This window comes from Myotis yumanensis, unplaced genomic scaffold, assembly GCF_028538775.1.
Source record: "Myotis yumanensis isolate MYYU_CA2020_CCGP unplaced genomic scaffold, mMyoYum1.0.hap1 SCAF_3, whole genome shotgun sequence".
In the NCBI taxonomy this organism is placed as follows: domain Eukaryota; kingdom Metazoa; phylum Chordata; class Mammalia; order Chiroptera; family Vespertilionidae; genus Myotis; species Myotis yumanensis.
In genome coordinates, this window is record NW_027223754.1 from 146,714,635 (window position 1) to 146,736,704 (window position 22,070).

The 22,070-nt window shown below is 32.4% G+C and overlaps 1 protein-coding gene across 9 annotated transcripts in view; it reads right to left on the reverse strand.

Annotated features, from left to right (window-relative positions):
* Positions 1-364: 364 nt before the first annotated feature.
* Positions 365-22,070, reverse strand: part of CNOT2 (CCR4-NOT transcription complex subunit 2) — a 135,861-nt gene continuing 114,155 nt past the window's right edge. For 8 of the 9 annotated variants that reach the window (XM_070409735.1, XM_070409739.1, XM_070409734.1 and 5 more), the window contains 10 exons: positions 20,917-20,996; positions 18,247-18,372; positions 16,348-16,472; positions 15,293-15,413; positions 15,040-15,196; positions 12,368-12,429; positions 12,229-12,278; positions 10,135-10,235; positions 8,590-8,734; positions 365-1,516 (listed from right to left, as the gene is read on the reverse strand). In XM_070409735.1, coding sequence (XP_070265836.1) covers positions 1,430-1,516; positions 8,590-8,734; positions 10,135-10,235; positions 12,229-12,278; positions 12,368-12,429; positions 15,040-15,196; positions 15,293-15,413; positions 16,348-16,472; positions 18,247-18,372; positions 20,917-20,996 — 1,054 coding nt within the window. In that variant the 3' untranslated portion in view covers positions 365-1,429. Of the gene's footprint in view, positions 1,517-1,887; positions 2,234-8,589; positions 8,735-10,134; positions 10,236-12,228; positions 12,279-12,367; positions 12,430-15,039; positions 15,197-15,292; positions 15,414-16,347; positions 16,473-18,246; positions 18,373-20,916; positions 20,997-22,070 lie in introns of those variants that run through there. The other variant, XM_070409738.1, reaches the window with a different exon arrangement.

Consider the following 22,070-nt stretch of genomic DNA (forward strand, 5'->3'; position numbering starts at 1 on the left):
TTTTGGCTTCCCTTAATCTGAGTACTACTTCTTAAGGATAAATATCAAAGGTCTAGCGAGAAATTTCTTACAAGTTTCACGCAAAAGCAAAGCATTTTGATTGGGTCCCAAGAGTGATCAGGAAGTTATATTTCTAATAGTTTTCTCTGTTTTGAACTTGGTTAATACTAAAAATGTCTACATTTTAACCTACCAGTAAAATGGTGATGGCTCCAGTAAACGATTTGTCAAAAACTGAAAGAAAACTACATTTTAAATTGTTTAGTTACACCCTTCAATTTGATATTTGTAAACCCTTAGTTTTTTTATCTTCTATTTTTCATGCTGAAGAAATAATTTCACAATTTCAAATCAAAGTCAACACTGCAGTGAGGAGAGCTTTTCTACTTTATTACAAAGAGAAGAAGCCTTTATGTGGTCAGAAAATACAAGATTGATCTTTTTTTCTCTTCCTATGAAATGCTGCTGTTCAAACAGCCAGAGTGAATTGTCTCAGTTCACTTCTTTAAGTCCCATCACATTCACTTGGGTATGGATGTCCTTGGCTGCTGAAAATCTGGCCCTTTAGTGCACAGGGCGACAAAGTCCCCTGACCAGCAGTTCCAGAATGTCCCATTTTCATATATTGCATCCATGCACACCTCCTAAAAATGAGGTACAGCAGGGCAAACATTTTCCAAAATAGATGTCATATATATAATATATACACATTCGTACATACATACCTTTATTCATGTGATGTCCAAAAATTTAAAAAAAATGTACACATTTATTACAAAATCGTAACAAAGACTGGACAGTGTTTTGCTCATTCTGGAAAGATGAAGCTCAGTAATAACACAACCCTGGAAACCATCCAGAGATTGTGGCAATCTCTTTCTTCTAAACAGTCAGATATTCTTGCGTTAAGCTTGGCGAAACTGCCTTTCAAAAACAAAAGGGGAAGTAAAATGAAGGAAGCAGACCTTGCTCATCTTTCCAAATGAAATACGAGAAGGATCTTCACATAAAAATGCACAAACATTTGTTATTTTATTACCAATAGTGCTACAATGAACAATGCAAATTTTGTGGTCTAATTTTGTTGAGTCTTTTGTGGGTTTTCTTTTTTACATTTTAGAAACTAAACGGTAAACTTCTGTCAGTGTACTTGCTTGTCTTTATAGACCCAAGTCTGTCTGCTGGCAAAAAAAGAAAATAAATGAAAAAAATCCAGACCCTGCTCGAACTAGAGAAAAACGAATTACAAATTTAGTTGTTGGGCAGCACATAATTAGTAAGGCAGGACCTCAAATGGTGACCCTTTGCGTAAGCCAATTGCCAAATCCTCAAGGAATTAAAACCAGGGTGCCTGAGCCACATCAGTTCTGCAGTTATGTTGAGTATTGTGCTGAGACAGCCATACCCCAAGAAAAGGGAAGTCTTTTTTTTAGAAGGCTTGCTGAGCAGGGTTGTAGTTGAAGGTGGATGGCAGGTGAGGCCGTTCTTCTAATTTGTCATATTCCAAATGGAACTCCTACAAAACCAAATTTAAGAATTTAGTTGATTTCCTCTCCCTTTGTCCTCCAAGTTTTGTGAAAACATATTTTACTATATTAACAAAATACCTACATCTATGAGAACGTTCACAGACACAGATATACCAACTAACTTTTCTCTTAGGTAAAATATAGCTTGAATGAAAATAATATGCTGTCATTTCTATCTGATAAATGAAACAGAGACTTCCTGCATAAAAGTCAGACTTCTCATGAACATCTATTTTATGACACAAATTCTATGCTTTTTCCCCACTCAAAAATAAAAACTTGACAGGGTACTTACTACATCACTAATAAAAAACACAGAAAATTAGAGAATATAGGGTGTCCCCAAAAATGTATAACACACTTTGAATAGATTATAAATTCAGCGTTTATTAACATACAGTTCATTTTCAAAATTTAAAAGAATCTACAGAAAGGAATAATTTTCTTTTTCAACGCCAGTTTTCAAACTGATGACCGTTCTGGTCCAGGCACTGCTGATAATATGAAGCAATGGAACCGCAAACATCAAGAATCATTTCGTTCGGTATTTTGTGCACCCTCGATTCGTCGACTGCTGTTGGTTTTGTACCATAAACTTTATCTTTTATGTATCCCCATAAAAAGAAGTATAATGCCACTTTAGGATAAATTTTCTTTGTTCAAAACTTAGTATGGCTTCACCCATTATTTCAAATCAGTTAAACCTGAAAAGGAGTGAAAATTAAGTGAGTTATCAGCTGTTAAAGTGTGTATACATTTTTGGGACATGCTATATTTAAAAGTAAAGCCTCATTCAATGAAATATAAAACCTAAAAATTTATTTTTCATGAAAAAACTTTAGAAATAGTTTACCAATTTGTCTTATAAGAAAAGCATACAAAGTTATTCTAACATTTAAATTTCAGGAAAAACAATGAACTTAAAACTCACACATCTCCAGACTTCCCATTTCACAAAAGCAAACCCCTGAAAAGATGTAACTGCTACCCAAAACTAGACAGTGGCTGATGTAGGCACATTTGAAAGCAAACTGCATAGCCTATTCCAATTAAACTTCCAAAATACTACATTATCTTCATGAGTTTTAAAATTTAAAAATGTTGAAGCCATTGTTTTCATACTTAACCAAGATCAATGAGATGCAGAATATAATTTTTTATCCAATCCTATATAATAAAAGCCTAATATGCTAAATGTCCGGTTGACCGTTCAACCAATCAAAGCATAATATGCTAATGATATGCTAAGGCTGCTCAACCGCTCGCTATGACATGCATTGACCACCAGGAGGCAGATGCTCCGACTAGTAGGTTAGCTTGCTGGTGGGGTCCGGCTAATTGGGACTGAGCGAGAAAGGCTGGACATGTCCTGGAGCCCTCCCACGGTCCCTCCCCAGCTGGCAAACCTCCCGCGTCTCTCCCAGCCCCAATCATGCACCAGGCTTCTAGTATTAATATAAAAAGCATACTTTTGCAAATCCAAAGAGCAAGAGGTTCTAAAATCATTAATTCTACAACTAAATTCATTTAGCACAAACTATCTCAGTTGATCACATTTTAAAAATTATTTAATATGATATATTATGATTAAAGAAAGCCAGCAAGTAATGTTAGTACTATGGGTTACTATATTTTACCTTATCTGTTTTGTTTTGTATCGATTTCAATAATGAGTATTTCCACTATTAAATTAAAGGGGAAATTTCACTCTTAAATTAAAATGAAAACCAATGTCATGATTAAATTTTGAGATACAAAACCAAGTATTTAAAATTTAAGGATATTACATTAACAATTACAGAAAGAGCAAATATAACTTGCTGAAAGTCTAATGTGTGTCAAAACAGGGCTAGAATTGACTTTATTCTAATCTTTATAACTGTAGATATCATCTTCATTTTGCACCTGAGGAACATGGGGCTCACAAGTAACTTGCCCAAGTCATACAAGTATCAGGTTTAGGATTAGAATCCAGATCCGTGTAATACCATGACTTTTCCAGCATAAAACATTATTTTTAATATTCTTAGCCGAAGATCCAAACTAGAATCACTTCATTACACCATATATCCATAAATAATGTTGAAAAACTTCAGTCCACTGACAAATATTTATAAAGAAGGCACCCAGGGATGACTTTAATCTAAAAAGGTTCACTTTATAGGGTTTGTAGAGTAATAAAAGCACAGTGGTTATATGCTTATCAATAAAAACTAGCAATATCAGAATTACCATCACAATCACCACAGCTCTCCCTAATACACTGTATAAGCACAACTCTCTTTTCACCTGGCTAGGCTTTAAAAGAATTTATTGTCTGGCTTTAAGATGCATACCCAGTTAGTAAAGAAAGTATCTTTTTGATCTATCATTCTAAATTATGTGTAGTTATAGGGTAAAAAGTCTAGTTGTAACTGTGACAAATCATACATCTCACTACCTAAGTTATAAAATTTAAAATTCTGTTCCATTTTCCTGTCTTTGTCATTGCACATTGGTGAATTCTATTGCTAAAATTTATAACTAGAGTGATTTCATCAATGCACATATATTTTCCCTATATCTTTAAAAAAGAGATCAGTTTAAATCTAAGGAACATAAATATTTTAATACTAGAGGCCCGGTGCACAAGATTTGTGGACTTGGGGGGTTGGGGGGTGTCCCCAGCCAGGCCTGCGCCTTCTTGCAGTCTGGGAGCCCTTGGGGGATGTCCAACTGCGGGCTTAGGTCTGCTCCCCGCTCCCCAGGGGGAGCCGGCTTAAGCTGGCACTTGGACATCCTTAGTGCTGCCGCAGAGGAGGGAGAGGCTCCTGCCGCTGCCACTGTGCTTGCCAGCCGTCAGCCTGGCTTCTGGGCTTCTGGCTGAGCAGCACTCTCCCTGTGGGAGTGCACTGACCACCAGGGGGCAGCTCCTGCGTTGAGCGCCTGCCTCCTGGTGGTCAGTGCGTGTCATAGCAACCAGTCGTTCCGCCCTTCAGTCGATTTGCGTATTACCCTTTTATTATATAGGATGATAATTAAGAGACTCACAAAGACCTTTATATCAGATTTAGAAATTAAATAGGTCACACTTTTGTGTTCCATTTTTAAAATCTTATTTTTGTTTTCTCTATACTTTCATTGTTAAAATATGCAAAGCTTACTATATACTGGTATCCCTAACTTTGATTGTTGATTACATCTCTTTTACATGTTTATGCTATTTGCACACACATAACACATATGTACACCTCTACCTCTGTATAATCTGTAGGGGCAAGAAGGATGTCTTTTTTTGTATATGACTACCTACTGTCTAGAATAGTGCCAGGGCCCTAGTAGGAATGTAACTAATGGTTGATGAATTAATAAACACAGTTTTCTTCATTTCTTTTAGAAACAGAACACTTAACTATTAAAGTATTCAAAGATTAGGTATTAGAAGATCTATGTATGTATTTGCTTTAATGGAAAAAAATTTTTAGATTACAGTTTAATGATTTTAAAGGCTAGAAAGAGTTCTAGATACTTTAAAAAATAACTTCTATTGTCTTCATTTTTCTATTAATAAAATTAGGTTACATATTCTCAAAAGGTTACTATGAAGCAGAATTGGAACACATGCACTGGATTCAGATGTCAAGTAAAATTATTATTACTGATCAAATTTCATAGAAAAAACATACACTGAAGGAATATTTTCTAAAATCCTCAGAAATGTCAGCTTTTTCTTAACTATGATAAGTCCTCATTAAATTTTAGGAAGGAAGTAACAAACTATCTCAAGTACAGTTATATTAGAAATACTTTTTATTTTGAAAAAAGCACATTCCTAATTACAGTATAAAAAGTACTAAAATGTACAAGTGAAGTTAATGAAAATAAAAAAATTAAAAAAAACCACCCTTATTTATATCAGGCTATGATATGATAAAAATCCTAAGCATTAAAAATCCTATTCAAGCCAAAACCAGTTTGGCTCAGTGGATAGAGCGTCGGCCTGCGGACTGAAGGGTCTCGGGTTCGATTCCGGTCAAGGGCATGTGCCTGGGTTGCGGGCACATCCCCAGTGGGAGATGTGCAGGAGGCAGCTGATAGATGTTTCTCTCTCATTGATGTTTCTGACTATCCCTCTCCCTTCCTCTCTGTAAAAAATCAATAAAATATATTAAAAAAAAAATCCTATTCAATGTTGGACTCAAATGGTAAAGTTAGGCCGAAAAAATTCTTAAGTTTGTAAGTTTAGTATGAGAAAGCTACTGATAACAGGGCAGCCTCCAGCATCTAAAATTTCCCTGTGGATGAAATGATTTTTCAAATTTTACTCATTAAGAGTAAAATAACTACTATCCAAATTACCACTATTTTAAATTAGTGGGATAGTGAGTAATTCCACATAAGACAGACCACCTAGTCTGCTGACAAGTCAAGATTATCTAAAAGGGGAGAATAAGCAAAGGCAGCATCAACATTTTTATGTACATAAATTATTGACATATAAGACATTTTTAAAATAAATAACGGGCCACATCCTAGAACTCAGAGTCAGAATTTTTAGGGATAAGAAGTACTTCTGATTTAAATAATCTCCCTTACTTAACATTTCAATTCTTAATTTCCCTAAAAATATTAAGTGGTTTGCAAAAGAGAAAGGAAGAACCTCATATACCAGATATTCTGGATGGAGACCTGATTATGGTCGAATCAGGACAATACTTTTCATGATACCATGGTAACATCAAGTTATTAGTTATAATACTAATTCTCAGTGTAGGCTTCTTACAATGAGTCGAAGCTATTTAATCCATGTTCTTTAACTGTAAATAGTAAGCCACACCTACTTTACAGATGAGGACTTTGAAATTAACTTGGGACCTGGCATTTTAATGGAGTTTGTGTAGTATAATGAAATCTGTTAATGAATATAACTATGAATGAAATTAATTTAATTCCTAATCCAGTTTCTAGAAAAATACTGAAAACAACCTAAAAAAACAGAAGTCATTGCAAAAGTTTATTCTATGAATACAATACAACTTGGTTTAAGTTTATGAACCTGTATTTTAATACAACCAAAAGAAATTTGATAAAAACCAAAATTCCACTTGCTTTCATTACTATGAAAATAATTTTGTTAAAGAATATCAGTACAAGTGGCCAGCAAATTACTTCAAGAGAGATTTCTTAGGGAAAAGTTTAGTGATTATTTCCCAAATGTTATTTTCCTACGGCACTGCTAAAAATTTTAAAGGAAAATGTTAAGAAAACCCAACAATACAAGAGAGATAAAATTGAGTAAAATTATTTTGTGTGTGTGCATGTACACACACTCACAAACAAAATATTCTTTAAAATGACATTTCTCTGACTACGGATTTCCTTTTGTGAGATAATAAGGGGTCCTATTAATGTTTAATAGGGGCCCTATTAAATTGTTTCTGAATATTTAACTTTATGGGGAAAACAGTTCTATAGGAAACAAGTACTTTTCATGTAACTTGATTTTCTTCACATATACTGAACTGAAATGTATCTAAAATTATATATCTATCTACTTCACACATCCACCCCTTTTTTGCATATCCTAAATTTGGAATAATTTACAAGCAAAAGCCTCAAATTGAATGGAAAAAACTTCAGTTATTTCCTAATAGAATTTTTCATCCTCCAAAGAGACCTTTTCTCTCCTATAGAATCAACTAACAGAGTTTCTCAAAGTATGGCTCCAGACACGGACCAGCGTCATCATTGGCATCACTTGGGAACTAGTTAGAAATAAAAATTCTCAGGTTCCATCTACAAACTCACTAAGTCAGAAACAATGGCGGTATGGCCAAGCAATCTGTGTAAAGGTCTCCAGGTAATTTTGATGTAAGCTAAAATTTGAGGACCATTGACCTAACCTAATAACAATCAATTATCATTTTTCCATCTTTGGGAAAAAAGTAAGAAGCTGTAATAACAATGATTGAAACAGAAGCAACAAACTACCACAACTACTCTCATATATAAATACTCAATATTTGCCAAGCACTACATTTAGTGTAAATGTGTTTGTGTGTAATCTCATTTAAAGTTCATGAAAATCTAGAGGCAAGTATTTTGATTTAAAAGGAAACTTGCACAAGGTGAAAGCATAAATAGCAGAAACAGGAGTTAAATTTAAATCCATGACAACAAAGACTATGGCTTTCTATCACACTATCACTTCTTAAAGAACAGGTAATATACATAATGTCTTATGTACTATTTGTAATGGATATAATTATTTTAACATAACTGAAAGTTAGAACATAGATCTACTTTTGAAATCAAGATATGCATAATAAATAGAATGGTTAAAATAACTCAAATACAGTCTATAGTGGTATATGGGCTTGGTCTGAGAAGTAATGACATTTATCATTGAGAAAACACCTAAAAATAGTAATTTTTAAAAAATTTAATCCCTTGTATTTTTCAAGTTTTATATGAAATCTTGTAATTTAAAACGTTTTTCGTGATAAATATCTGGTAAGCACTTTACATTGTTTTCTTAAAATGTTTTACCTTTTTATCAGTTTAGTAAAGCTGACTCGAAAGAAAAAAAAACCCAAAGTAACAACTAAAAAATCATCCAATGAACTGTCTTCTGTTTCAAAACTCTAAACTCTTTTCTTTAATGTGTGCAACTGTTTTAAAAACCCTGTATCTGTTTATATATACCGGTTTATGGGAAATCTCAGACCTGCTTAATAAAAAGTAACAATAATATAATACATGGCATTATATTATTGGCATTGCACAAGAGTATCTTTATTTTACAACTTAGTAGAAACAAAAATATTTAAAATGTCACCAAGGCTTTTGAAAAGTTACAAAATTTCTTACCAAGTTCAATCATTTTTCTAACTATGAGTGATATGAACTGTTTCTGCATACTCTCCTAGAGTTAAATAAATCAAGCTGAGGAGGTAGAGACAAAAGACCAAATATCTGGCACATTACTAAAATGAATGCATTGGTACATATCAACAGACAAGAGAGGTCACTTCTTTTTAAAATCTATATTTATACATTTACACATGAACAAAATATATACCTTAGCTACTTTCCTCCAGTTAAGACAGTCAAAGAAGTAATATGTTCCCCTCTCATATGTATTGGTTTTCATTGTTGGCTCCATGCCTGGTGCCCTGGTAATCCATACTCGTTCTTCTTTGTGGTATCTCCAATCACGGTTAAAACTTCAATTTTTAAGAGAAAAAGACAATTAGTATTTTCCTGTGGCTCATATTTTTAAAACTTTTCTCAGAAAATTATTACACATAAAATATATAAATAAGAATGCTTCTTTGTCCTGACTTTTATTGTTATTATGTACAACCCTAGTGAAATAAATGCAGAAAAATAATTTCTTAATTTTTCCAAAACCCACATCTTTATTTAACTGAAGAAACTTTTAATGAAAACAAACGAAGATCTTAAAAACTTTATGAGTGATGTGATAAAATCTTAGGCAGACCAAATAAAGAACGATTGTGTTCCAGAAACTTCACTTTTTTGTTCTTCTTAATATTCAATAGAAATAGAAATATCTATTAAAACAAACAAAAATGTCAACTACTTGAATTATTTTGTATGGAACTAAATACAATGTCTATTTGAATTAACTATTTAAATTCACACAAAACCTCCATGTAAACAAATATCTTCCTATCCATATCATGAGGTAATTTTTAGATATATGATATGAGACAAAACAGCCAGTGATGGATGGATGAATGAATTTATTTACTTATAACTTAAAAGGAATGGTTATCAATTCCTATCTTACAAAAAATGTGAAAAGAACATGAGAAAAAAACAAATTCTCAGCTGAGAAATAAAAAACAATTTATTATCAACACAGTAAGTTTTACAGTTAAGTATCTAATCAAAGCCATTTGTAGAAATATTATAAGAAATGTTATAAAATACTTAAATCTGTAAAAATGTCTCCTAATCATAACATCAGAATTTTTTAGTAACTCACTGTATAGTAATCATGATTAGAATGACTAATATGTTACCAACTGTACATGAGAAACAACACACTTTTTATTTGTACGACATCAGGTAAAAACAGAAATGCTCAGAAAAAAACATATCCGTGGACCAACTTCTTAACAGTAATTTAAGTTGGACTTTATCTTATCAATATTCAAAACACACAAGATATATGTACAGTGAGTTGCCCACATAATATTTAATAGATGTTTACTGAATGATGAAATTCACTGTCACTAACACATGTGGTTCCATAAGGAGTCAGATGAACCACAGTTATGAACCATATCTTATAAAAATTAGATTCACCAAATCCATGATCCAAGTTGATTCTGTCTTCAGGCTTCTTACAAACTTAGGGTTAAGTTTAAAATTCTTTTTATGTACACAGTGATTATGAAGCCATAGTAATCTAAGATTTCAATCTAAATTAACTTTATTTTACTAAATGTAAAAATAAATTTCTTGATGGAGAAATATTTTCACTTTAAAAACAAAAGACAAAAACTGCAGCCATCATAATTTTTTTAAAACGCAGCTTTTAGAATAAACAAGATCCACTATAATACAAAAATGTTTAAAAATATTTTGAACATACAGCTCTACTGCAGCTAGAAGTTGTAATACGTCTCCTCCATTCATGTAATAGAGATAGAAGAGAAGGTCTTCTCCATATCGGCCAAGTTTTATTGCGGCCAGCTAGACAAGAGAAATAAATTATTCTCAAATGTAAAACAAGTCTGAAAATCCTAACATATAACTGCTACCACTAAAGTAAAAACAGAAACATAAACTCTTCTCTTTATAGCAGATAATTGCTATTACATGATTACACAAATAGCTATAATTCTAAAGGAGAGTTTCATCATTTAGGGTAGTTTATTATTTAAGTGACTAAAGTTATTTAACAATTACTTCTGGTACATCTATTTTATGTACTAATAGGAAAAGAGCTAAATAAAAACTTCCAATTGAGTTCAAATGCTGAATGTCTTACTTAAGGGATTTATCAGTTATCCAATGTGGGAGTAATAGTGAAACATTGTGCTCGGAGATAAAGAACTTATATTCAAGATCTAATTCCATTACTTACTAATATACCATTCCAAGTAATTTAATGTCTCTAAACTTCAATTATAAAATGTAGAAAATGAAATCTTACAAGGGTTACTAAGAATGAAAATGAAATTAACTAAGTGACTGTATGTGAACAAGCCTTGTATGCCTGATAGACTCACAGGAAGTGTTATTGAATCTACATTTGACAATGACTCAACCACAAATCAGTTGGTTAAGTATATTTAGCAAATCATGGATGTTAAGTACAAAAATAATGACGAGATTGCTTTTTTTTGATTAAATGAATGTATGACTGCTTTACATGTCCCTCTAGAAAGCAGAAACAAATTGTCTACCAACTATAAAATGTGAGTTCAATAGTTGCAAATTCTCACATTAATATAAATCTTAAATGCTCACCAAAACAAAAATACTTTTATCTTTTTACTTAATCCTGTATCTAAATATTTACTTAACTGCTACACATTCTCTGAATGTAATTTTTCTCTCCATTCATATTATCCCCATTCAGGTAGCAGTCCCAAATGTGTCAAATCATCCTAAGTTAGTAAATTGGAATTGAGAAATGGTCTTGATCCTTTAGGTATTGGGAGCAAAAGAGTCCTACAGTGGAGGTGGCAGCAAGTCACACAATCCAAAAATAGAAAAAGGTATCTATCTCCTTCTCATACTTATCTTCCATCTAACTCAAGAATTAAGATAGTGAGAAATATATCTCTTTACTTGCCTGTCCACAACATCAATATCGATTTGGCTTACACAACTACATGGTACAGATGCAGAACACTGTCATTTACATTAGCCACTTATACACATAGGAATAACACAAATATGTAATTTTAATATATTATATCCTTTCACAAGGTCAAAATCCAGACACTATTTCTAACAAAAATAAACTCTTAGTTCTTTTCCCTAAAGTAAGTGTTTACCACTTTCTTTCTTTCTTTGACCAGGGAAAAAAGAAAAAAAAAAGATTAAAGCTGCAATCTGTTAACAGTTACTTTATAACTAGAATTTTAGGTGATTCAAAAATAGAAAAAAAAAATTACAGAAAAAAGCCAAAAATCATAAGTAGTTTTTAAATATATAATCCTAGTAAAAACACTGTATCTGTACTATAAGAAAATCTTTCTAACCAATAAAGATATAAAATCTAAAAAAAGATTTTATATATACACAGATTGGCAAAAGTAGGTTTACAGTTGCATTGTAATATTCTTATGAGTTAATAAAGCTACTGTAATAATCATAACCTGCATGTCTTCTTCCGTATGAACATCAGGAGGAATTTATACATATTTCAAGTTAGTTTATTCCCATCAACTACGGTTATGGTTGTACACTATTACTGATAACTATAAAGCAGTATTTTATCAGTCCTAAAAGTGTTTTGTTGAAAAATATTTTAAAAAAATGTAATCCAGAACCTCATCAACATTAAGATTACAAACCAAAGTAGAAATAAAATTGCTACATATAGCTGAATAAACATGTGAAATCATACCTGAGACCATTGCTAATTATTTCCAAGTATTATGCTATCTGAACTGAAAAACAGTGCCTGAATACTTATAAATTCATGCTGAGTAGAATAATAAACTACACTCACCTTATCCCTAATGTGAATGTTCGTTAAGTACTCAGATGGAACATGGAAGTCTAGATAATAAAATAAAAAAAGCCTTATTAACTGATTCTCAGTTATAAATATATTTTTTAAAGGTCTTAACACAAATACAATCTCCTACCTATGTCTTGAGGTCGACAAGGTGAAGATGCCCAGGGTGATGCAAATTTGGGGTAGAGATTTCTGAATAAAGGAGGGGAAAAAAAACACTCTGAAGTCCAGGGTAGGAAAAAAGATTTCTAATTTTAGTTCAGGATATCAGGAAAAACAATAACTTCAAAAACATTAAGTTTTTATTTCTAATTTCCTTTCTTGGGTTTACTATGACTTATATACAGCAGGAAACTGAAACCAGGTTTTATATATACAGGGGTTGGCAAAAGTAGATTTACAGTTGCATTGTGACATTCTTTTGAGTCAATAAAGCTATTGTAATAATCATAACCTGCATGCCTTTTTCCTTATGAACAACTGTACATATACATATCTATGCCTATGCTTAGAATTCATTAATACCATGACCCAAGTAAAATTACTTTCTCATTTTTATGGTCAAAAAAAAGAAAGAAAATCAGTAATTATTAAAAGCAAAAGTTCAAATTCATCAAATATTTATTGAATGCTTATTATATGCCTGGAACCATTACAGGTGCTTGAAATACATTAACAAACAAAGCAAAGCTCACTGTCAAAATGAAACTTACTTTTTGGTTCAGGATGGTGGATTGGAGGGAGGCAGATAAAAACTATTTACATGATAAATAATATTCCCCATTAGTGGAGTGGCAGAGAGAGGAGATTAGTTATATAATTAAATATAGGTATCAGGTTAGGTATCATTTAAAAGGTCAGATATGAACAAAGACTTGAAGAATGTAAGGAATTAACCATTATTTATCTGCTAAAGACTATCCTAGTCTGAGGAAACTGCTAGAACCACTAAGGCAGAGATGTAACTGACATGTCTGAGGTACAGCAAGAAGGCCAGTGAAGCTGGGACAGAGTGAACAAAGGGAGAAGCTATTGGAGAGAGACAGAAATCAGGCCTATAGATATTAGAAGGCCTGTAAATATTTTGGGTTTTTAATTGTAATGAAACTATAAATCCTTAATGGGTATATAACAGAGGATTAACTTATTAAAAAAGAATTGTCCTGGCTGCTGTGTAAAGAAGAGATTATGAGGGACAAAGGAAGGAGAAATAACCAGTGATTAGCTAATGGAGTAATCCAGGCAAGAGGGGATGGTGATTCAAAAGAGGAAGGTAGCAGTTAAACTAGTGAGAAGCAATACAGCAGCGCTTCTACTATGTACGTCAAATGTTGCTCACAGGTTAAATAAGGATAAGTTCCTGAAAGTGACCAATGAACTTATTAATATACTGGTCATTTGATGACCTTGACAAGAATAGTTTTAGTTTAGCAGGAATAAAATATTAACAGAGAATAGAAGACAAATGGGATTTACAGAGATGGCTCTTTTGAAGAATTTTACTTCAAAGGAGAATATGAAAATGGGGGGCATTAGACCAAGAAGTCCTTTTAATATGAAAGTAATAACATATTTGTATGCCGACAGAAACAACCCAACAAAGTACAAAAAATTAGAAAAGAATGGATCAATTACAACAGGGGTCCTCAAACTTTTTAAACAGGGGGCCAGTTCACTGTCCCTCAGACCGTTGGAGGGCCGGATTATAGTTTTAAAAAAAAACTATGAACAAATTCCTATGCACACTGCACATATCTTATTTTGAAGTAAAAAAACAAAACGGGAACAAATACAGTATTTGTATTTGCATGTGGCCCGCGGGCCATAGTTTGAGGACCCCTGGACTACAGCAACAGTGTGCAAGATAAGGGGAGTGCAGATGGTAGTAAATAGTTAGATTTGGTTGGAGGACTATGCTGACATTCTCTTCTGATTGCTTCCATCTTTCTTAAAAAAGTAGAAATAAAAAAAAAAAAACAAGGCCATCACCTGAGAGTAAGGACAGGGGTTTGAATAGGCAAATATAAAATAGTTGCATAGGAGAGCAAAAGAATAAATGGACTAGGCATGCCAGTTATGATTATGGTTGGCAGAATTAAGGTCCTACTTTTCCCATTCCTGGATGTATATCTACAATGAAACCAGGCAGTGAAGTTGTAAGTTTCTTTCCCACCAGGCTCAGTAGCACAGGTCAAAAATAGAATAGGCGGAGATATAACCAGGGTTATAGTTTTTTGCCACGCAAGTATGACAAAGCAGGAGAGGGGCAGAGCAGTCAAGAGTATATGTAGAAGAGCAGTATGACTGACCACAGAGTTCACTTCAGGGAAAGAGAGAGAGAGATGTTTCGGAACAACAAAAAGGTAAAAGAATCGATTGAAGGTCCCAATAGAGTCAAATGATTATAGGAGCCAACACTACAGGGAGAGAGATAGAAGATAAGAAGTGGCATGGGAGCACAGAATTAAAATTACAGAGAAACTAAAGTTACTAGTAATGGCAGGCTCAAAAGGATGACAAAAGAGGCGAGCAGGTGAGGTATAGTAGAGGGGTAAGATTTCTGGAGGAGAGAAATTCAAGGAGCCGAGATGTCAGGATTTAGAAAGATCATGTATGTGTTTAAACGGCCAAATTATAAGAGGAGTAATATTGTGAAATGACCGAGATACAGGAGCTAATAAGAAAGGGAATGACCCATGATTCAACAGATAACAGTAACAATTAGTGGCAGCAGGTGATATAATTTGATGATATGCAGGGAGATCTTACGTACAAATGTGGAAGGAAAGAAAAAAAACTTACTCAGGAGAGTTCAGATTGAGGCCTAATGTTGTCAAGTCACTTCCTAATGCAAGATGTACCATTCCTGGGTCTGTCTCTGCTGCCCTGATAAATGTTAACAGGCCAATCATTCCAAATTGGTCCGTCACCATCCCTTGAGGAATGTTAGTAACCCGACCTGAATAAGAAGAACATAGTCATTTTTATCTTTGCTGAAAAAGTAAAAGAAAAAAAGAATTCTATAATACCACTGACATATTTTATGGAGTCCCACCATCAGGTAACACCTGGATCCCTTTTTTCTGCTGGTTATTATTTTGTGTTGTTGAACTTTTATCTCCAGGGAATTTGGGTCCATCTGTACTTGAAGTTGTCTTGCCAGATGTATTCAAATTCTAACATGAAAAAAAAATTAAACGTAACATTAATTTTTGTTAAATATAAAAATTTCAAATTCACATTTCTATTCATTCTTTATTATATTTAATTCGGTAGTAAGTTACCTGTGTTCCAAGTTCTACATTAAATTTTTCTGTTTCTACAACTGTCCCATAGTATTCAAATAAATCCTGTATTATACACACTTGAACATTTAAAGGACAAGGAATATATGAAACATATTCTTACTTATCTCAGATTTTCAGTCACAGACAAAATATATTAACTATCATCTCAGGACTTCATGCTTCGGGATACACTTGAAATTACAACTCTTCAATACTTTCATTTAGAAGAGAAACTAAGTACTTAAATATCACCATAAAAACCTCCAAGATAAGTCAGAACATACGCACTTTTAAAATTCGTATTTATTTTAATTCTTACCCAATAGTCTTCTTTATCAAAATTTTAATATACAAACTCCCATCACACAAAAAAAGCTATTTTCAGTGAAATGTGGAAGAAATAAACATATTCGTTAAGTCAGAAAGAGGAAGCTGAGTTGGCTGAATCAACACAGGAATAAAAATGTGTATAAAGATTCTTCAAGGAGAAAACTTACTCAAGAAAAACACAGCTCCTTAGAAGGCTATAATATCAAACTTCATGGGATCCAGCTGACAGGGACTACAATAAAAGTCTAAATTAACTCTGAGAAGTTCAACAGAAATTTGCAAACCTATATGAAATAGGAAAAAAATAGGCTATCTTCTAAGTTATAAAGAGTTTCCACATTCTTCAGAAGTTAGATTATTACGAATATTCAAGATAAACAATTTTGTAATAGTATTTAGTAAGTCCTTAATATAGTCTATAAAACTGTTAATATAAGAGAAATCTGAAGGGAAAACACTACATCACTGACATACATAATTCTCAGTTACTTACAGATTTACTGTCATCATTACTTGATGTTGGATCTTTATAGCTGGAACCAGGTAATGCTGGAAAGTCTTCGTTGTGTATTGAGAAGTCCTGGGATTGCTCATTTGCTGGTTTTGTTACCATTCCAACTATGTAATGAAAATAATCCAGAGAATTGCAATTGATATTTATGATATTTTTCTAAAAATTGTAAAAAGTTAATTTTCCTCATAATATACCAAAAATATTTTTATTTTGCTCTGAAAGCATACTTCAAAAAAATTAGTATTCACATAACAATAAAGAACTACATTTTTATATATTGATTAATAACTCAATATAGAAAATAATGCAAGGGAAATAAGTGTTTAAGACATAATTTGATATTGATAATAATCATTAATTTTGTTTAAAAGCTTGCTTTATTTAAATATTTGACTAGCTATTATAAATACCAGTTGTCAAATGCAAATGAACAAAATAAATTTTAAGAGAACATGTCAGTATTCTACTTGAAAGTGACTTACAGAGTGAGCAAATTGCAATCAATTATTAAACAACTCCGTATTATTTCAGATTTTCTTGGACTCCATGTAATAGATGTAAAACATGCAAGAACTGGGAAGTAATCCTCCCACTATACTTGGCATTAGTCAGGCCCTTATTGGAGACAATATCCAGTTTGGGGCGCCACAGTTCAAGAACGATATGGAGAAACTAGAGTTGGTCCAAGGAGAGCAACGGGAATGACTAAAGGGATGAAAAAGTGGACCTATGAGGAAAGGTTAAAAACATTAGAGTCTGAACTGAGAATCAAGTAGCTAGGTACTCAACTTTCAGATCATTTTTTGTTATTTTTGGAAGACTGATTTGGAAACTTCAGAATATGAACAATGTTTTTCCCATCTTCATATATTATTCATATTCATATTCTGAAAGGCATGGAAATCCTTCTAGGTCGAAAATGGGGAAAAAACAGTTGTAAGAGTGATGAACTGATCCCTCTAAGTTCATTGTTTTCTGCTACTGGTCTCTATTAGGTTCTGCCAAAAAGAAACAATATGTGCAAAGAATAAAAAGAATACGGCTACATTGCAGCTACATAATTTTCATGTCTAAATTGTTACTGCACATGTTTCTACAACTGTCCTATAATATACAAATAAATCCTGTATTATATACATTTGAACATTTAAAGGTCAAGGAATATAGGGAAAATATTTAGCACCCCTATTCTTTTCATTTAGCATCTATAAGACAAATTTCTTATTAGAGACAGTAAAATGGGATATTTTAATGGTGACGGAGAGTCTACATAAACTATACATGACCCATGAGCTGTGGTTCTCAACAGGAGGCAATTTTTTCTCCTACACATTTGTCAATTATGGAGACATCTGTGGTTGTCACAATGGGGAAGGGTGAGAGGTAAGAGGTGATACTGGCATCCAGCAGGCAGAGGCCAGGGATGTTGCTAAATATCCTATAATGTACAAGACAGCCCCTCATTTACAAGGTATTATCTGACCCAAATGTCAATAGTGTGGAGGTTAAAAAACTCGCTTAGAAAAAAATATTTACTGTATGGTCAGTCATTATTAATCACTAATAATGTATTCTTTTTATAAATGTGTGACGAATTAATAAAAGGCAGATCACAAAATCATTAAGGTGTATCAATGCAGAACTGTCAGAAGAAAATAACTTCTGAATACCAATGAGGACTTCCTTCCGGTATTTCTGTACAAACGAAGCTTTCCCATTTAACTTTGCTATGATGGTATTCTGGAAGGAAAATGCACTTTGGGTATATCAACTCCAATAAATACTACTACTCTGATAAGAAAACATACCAGTACCAGTATGTGTATATGTATGTGCAATGGAAACTTTCCATTGGCCATCACTCAAAAGCTTATTTACCATAAGGAGCTCTTCCAGCCAAGGGGTTTATTAATGGAGTTGGGTTACCACTTCCTTCCCTTCTGTTTCGGTCTGCTAATGCTGGAAAATCTGAAAGGTCCAATCCTGTCACATTTTCACTTCCATCTAAATAAGAAGAAGGAACACCAGTTATTGATTCAACCAACATTTTAAAGATATTATTAGAGGCCAACCATAATATAATTTGAAATGACAGTGCCTTCTTCTTATATAATGCATAGCACTGTACTAGGTATATGCAGGTGCATGATAAATATTCATGGAATGATTTCATGGACAAAAGAATTTCATGGACAATTCAGCAAAGCAAAATATAACTATCATAATAAAAATTTTAAATCTTAGAGACTTAAGGTAAAGAATAAAGAATAAGGTAGTACAGTGTATTTCCCCAGTGAAAGATGATACTCTAAAGTTATAGCTTTTTAGCTAGCAAGAGAGAGATTATTGTGATATAACTGCTCTTTTCATTATATCCAAAAGCAGAGCTTATATCTGAAATGCTTGGAGCTTCAATTATATACAAGTGTGAGAATAACATGCCTCCTGCAATGGCCAGAATCATATCTGAAGGGAGGCAGTGGAAACAGAAACCGTAAGGACTTCTTTCCTGTGATCTATTGGTCTCATCACAGATATATATGCATGTGTGTGAGTGCATGTGCGTTTTGATTTGGGGAAATAAGCAGGGTAGCATAACTAGGGTATAAGTAGGGTTCCCATGTCTGCTGAATGCTTAGGAAGCATGGGAATATGATATAAAGACCAAAAGTTTTTTACCTATTACACAGTAGGCGCTCAATAAATATATGTTAAATAAACTTCATTTTTGTTCATTTTAAATTTTTATAAACTCAGCTTGCTTCCTTTTAAAAATTAAAATTTAACCCAACATTTATACTTTGCCTATTTAATCATCCCCTTGTTTTCTTAACTTCTCTTATTCTATAATTCTTACAATCTTGTATTCCTAATTTTTAAAGAATTTAATTTCTACCTTAGTTTTAGCCTGCAATATAGCTTTTTTTTTCACCTAGCGTTTTATGACCATTCTCACTTTATTTTACCTTCTTTCCTATTAATTTTAATTTTTCTCCAAGTTTTGTAATTAGAAAATCTCAGGAAAAAAACACTTTTATCTCAAGATAATTGCTAATAGAAAAAATACACTCTCTTAACATTCCAAGTTAGGTGGCAATTTAAAATTATGAAGGGTAAAAGATAAAATCATTCATACCCATTGATTTTTTTAAAAATTGAAGTTGATGAATTTTAAGTTTTAATAAGATACTAGATGAATAAAATATAAATTAATAATTTACACAGTTTCAATCTATACAGTAATCTCTTTTCAATTATTTGATTACAAATTAACTATATATTAATTTTTAATACACATATTCAGGTCCTCTAGATGAAATTAAATTGCCATGTTATTTGAGAATAGTTTTTACTTAACATAATTAACCCCCAAATTTATATTTTTAGGGATTTAGTAACAATTTTCCTATCATGAAATATTCTTAGTTAAAACAACTTTAAAAATAATTCTAAAATTTATAGACATATATAAAACCATAACTCAGAATATAAGATGGCACTGCCAGACAGTTACTTTATGGTACATTTAAAATGTTTCTGCCTTAAACTATGAGATGCAGCTTAATTTCAGAGATATTAAAAAAATGTACATTTTAGAAATAATGGGATGTGGTACTTCGTATTATTTTAACATCTTGAACACAAATTGTTAACTTTTAAATGCTAAAACTTGGAATTGTAAAGTCTCATTTGTTCAACCCATGCTGCTAAAGAGATAACTTTAAAAATCAAAGTCCATAGCCACAGATGACATTTCATTACTAAATCGTCTCTCAAGCTTCCACATATGCTTCATTTAACTGATCATTCTTTCACCTTCTACTTTTACATACATTTCTCTCTCAACAATCATAGTTATTTTGGCTCCTATGACCATAACAACATGCTTTATTTCCTTTCTCAGGAGGCAAGGGTGGAAGAGGGTGAAACCTGTAGCAGAATAGCAACAAAGCCTCCTATTTGGTCTGAAGCAGATGCTAAAAGAAACAAATCAACAGACTGCAAGAATTCTTTACTGTCAATATCAGAGTTGGTTTTCCATGTAATTAATTTTGAATTTTACACATAAAATTTCTAAGGGTTAAAATGCCAAAATCAGTATTAAAACTGTTAAGAAAAACTTATAAGTGGCTCCATATAATGTTAAAGATTACTTCATTCTGGGTCTCACTGGCTAGAATGCCATACCACCCAACCTAGTTTAGACTATGGTGACAGGACTGAGGATAGGAAAAGTTCTTGAAGCAAAAAAGATTCAGAGGCATATATAAAGACTTAGTTAATGTTTAGGGTCCTCTAGGTATTAAGGAAATAATACTGAAGTTATAAAACTACGCTATTACCATGCCAAGTGAAAAAATATATTTAAATATCTCTGAACTGTTCACTGAATTAAGTTCTATTCTTGTCAAATTCTCACTAAATTAAATTCTAACAATTTAACACACAAAAAAATCCTGTAATATTTTAAGACCAGTATGTTCAATTGCTTTATATTTCAAAGATCTACCATATGTTTATAGGGTACTATCTCCAGAATAAGCTTACCTGTTCCATTAAAAATGTTACTTGATAAGGAGTTATTCATTCCAAATGCCTGATTCCTGTTCATTCCAAATCCAGACATACTGGGTACATAGAAAATAATTTTAGATATACAGTAAGAACACTAACTTTCAGATGAAGATAAACAAAAGTGTATACTTTTGGTCTCCTCATATAAAACAACAATATGTTCTAAAACAAATACTAATTTTGTTTTCCTGAGTTTAATTCTTTAATTTTATTTTAAAATCTCCCTAAGACCTTCCATGAACAACAGAGAACCAAACATCTTACACAGATGACTTAAAAAACAAAAAATTTATAAGTCTTGAAGAAAACAAAGATTAAGGGTACCATTTAGTCTTCTTGGAGAGCCAACTTACTGGATATACTGGCAGAACTAACCTCAAAACTATGCAGTTTAATGTAGGACCATTGTTCCTGAATACTTTTCTTCCACTACTGGGAAAGTATGCTACTGTTATTGTCCATAAAAGATCTTTTTTTCATACAGTCTTTCTTCCTCAACTAGAATATACACTCCTCATAAACCGAGTCCACGTCATATTCAACTGTGCATCCTCTGCCCTTAAGTGTTAGGAGGAAATAATAGGCACTCAAACATTTAGTTCATCTGAAGTAAATGATGCTTTTCTTTAACTGAATTCAGTGTTCTAAAACACATCATTCTTATTTAAATGTAGTTTATCTTTCAGATATTAAAAGAAAAAAATATCTTCCTGTAGCCCCCTCAATTTTAAAAATTAATGAACAATTGATAATTGGTAAATAGTTACAAGTGCCTTTTTTTTTTTTTTTTTTTGCACAAGCCTAAACATGGAAAAACAAAGCAAAAAATAAGACTCAACTTAAAGCAAGGCTAGAAGTAATTGAGAATTTCAAAAGGAATTAATGCCAATTCTACAATGACAGTAAGAATTTTTAACATCAAAAAGTCTAATAAAAGACAGTATATCCATGTTCTTAATAGGGTTAAACTGTTTGAAGATAACAGGTGTCTTGTTTTTTTTTCCCTATGTCTAAAAAACTAACTATGACCAAACAATATTTTCATAAAATATGCAGCTGTGCAACAACAATACTTCAGAGAAGAGTAAGAAAGCCTATAGAAATGTTGGTTTAATAGCATGTTAGAA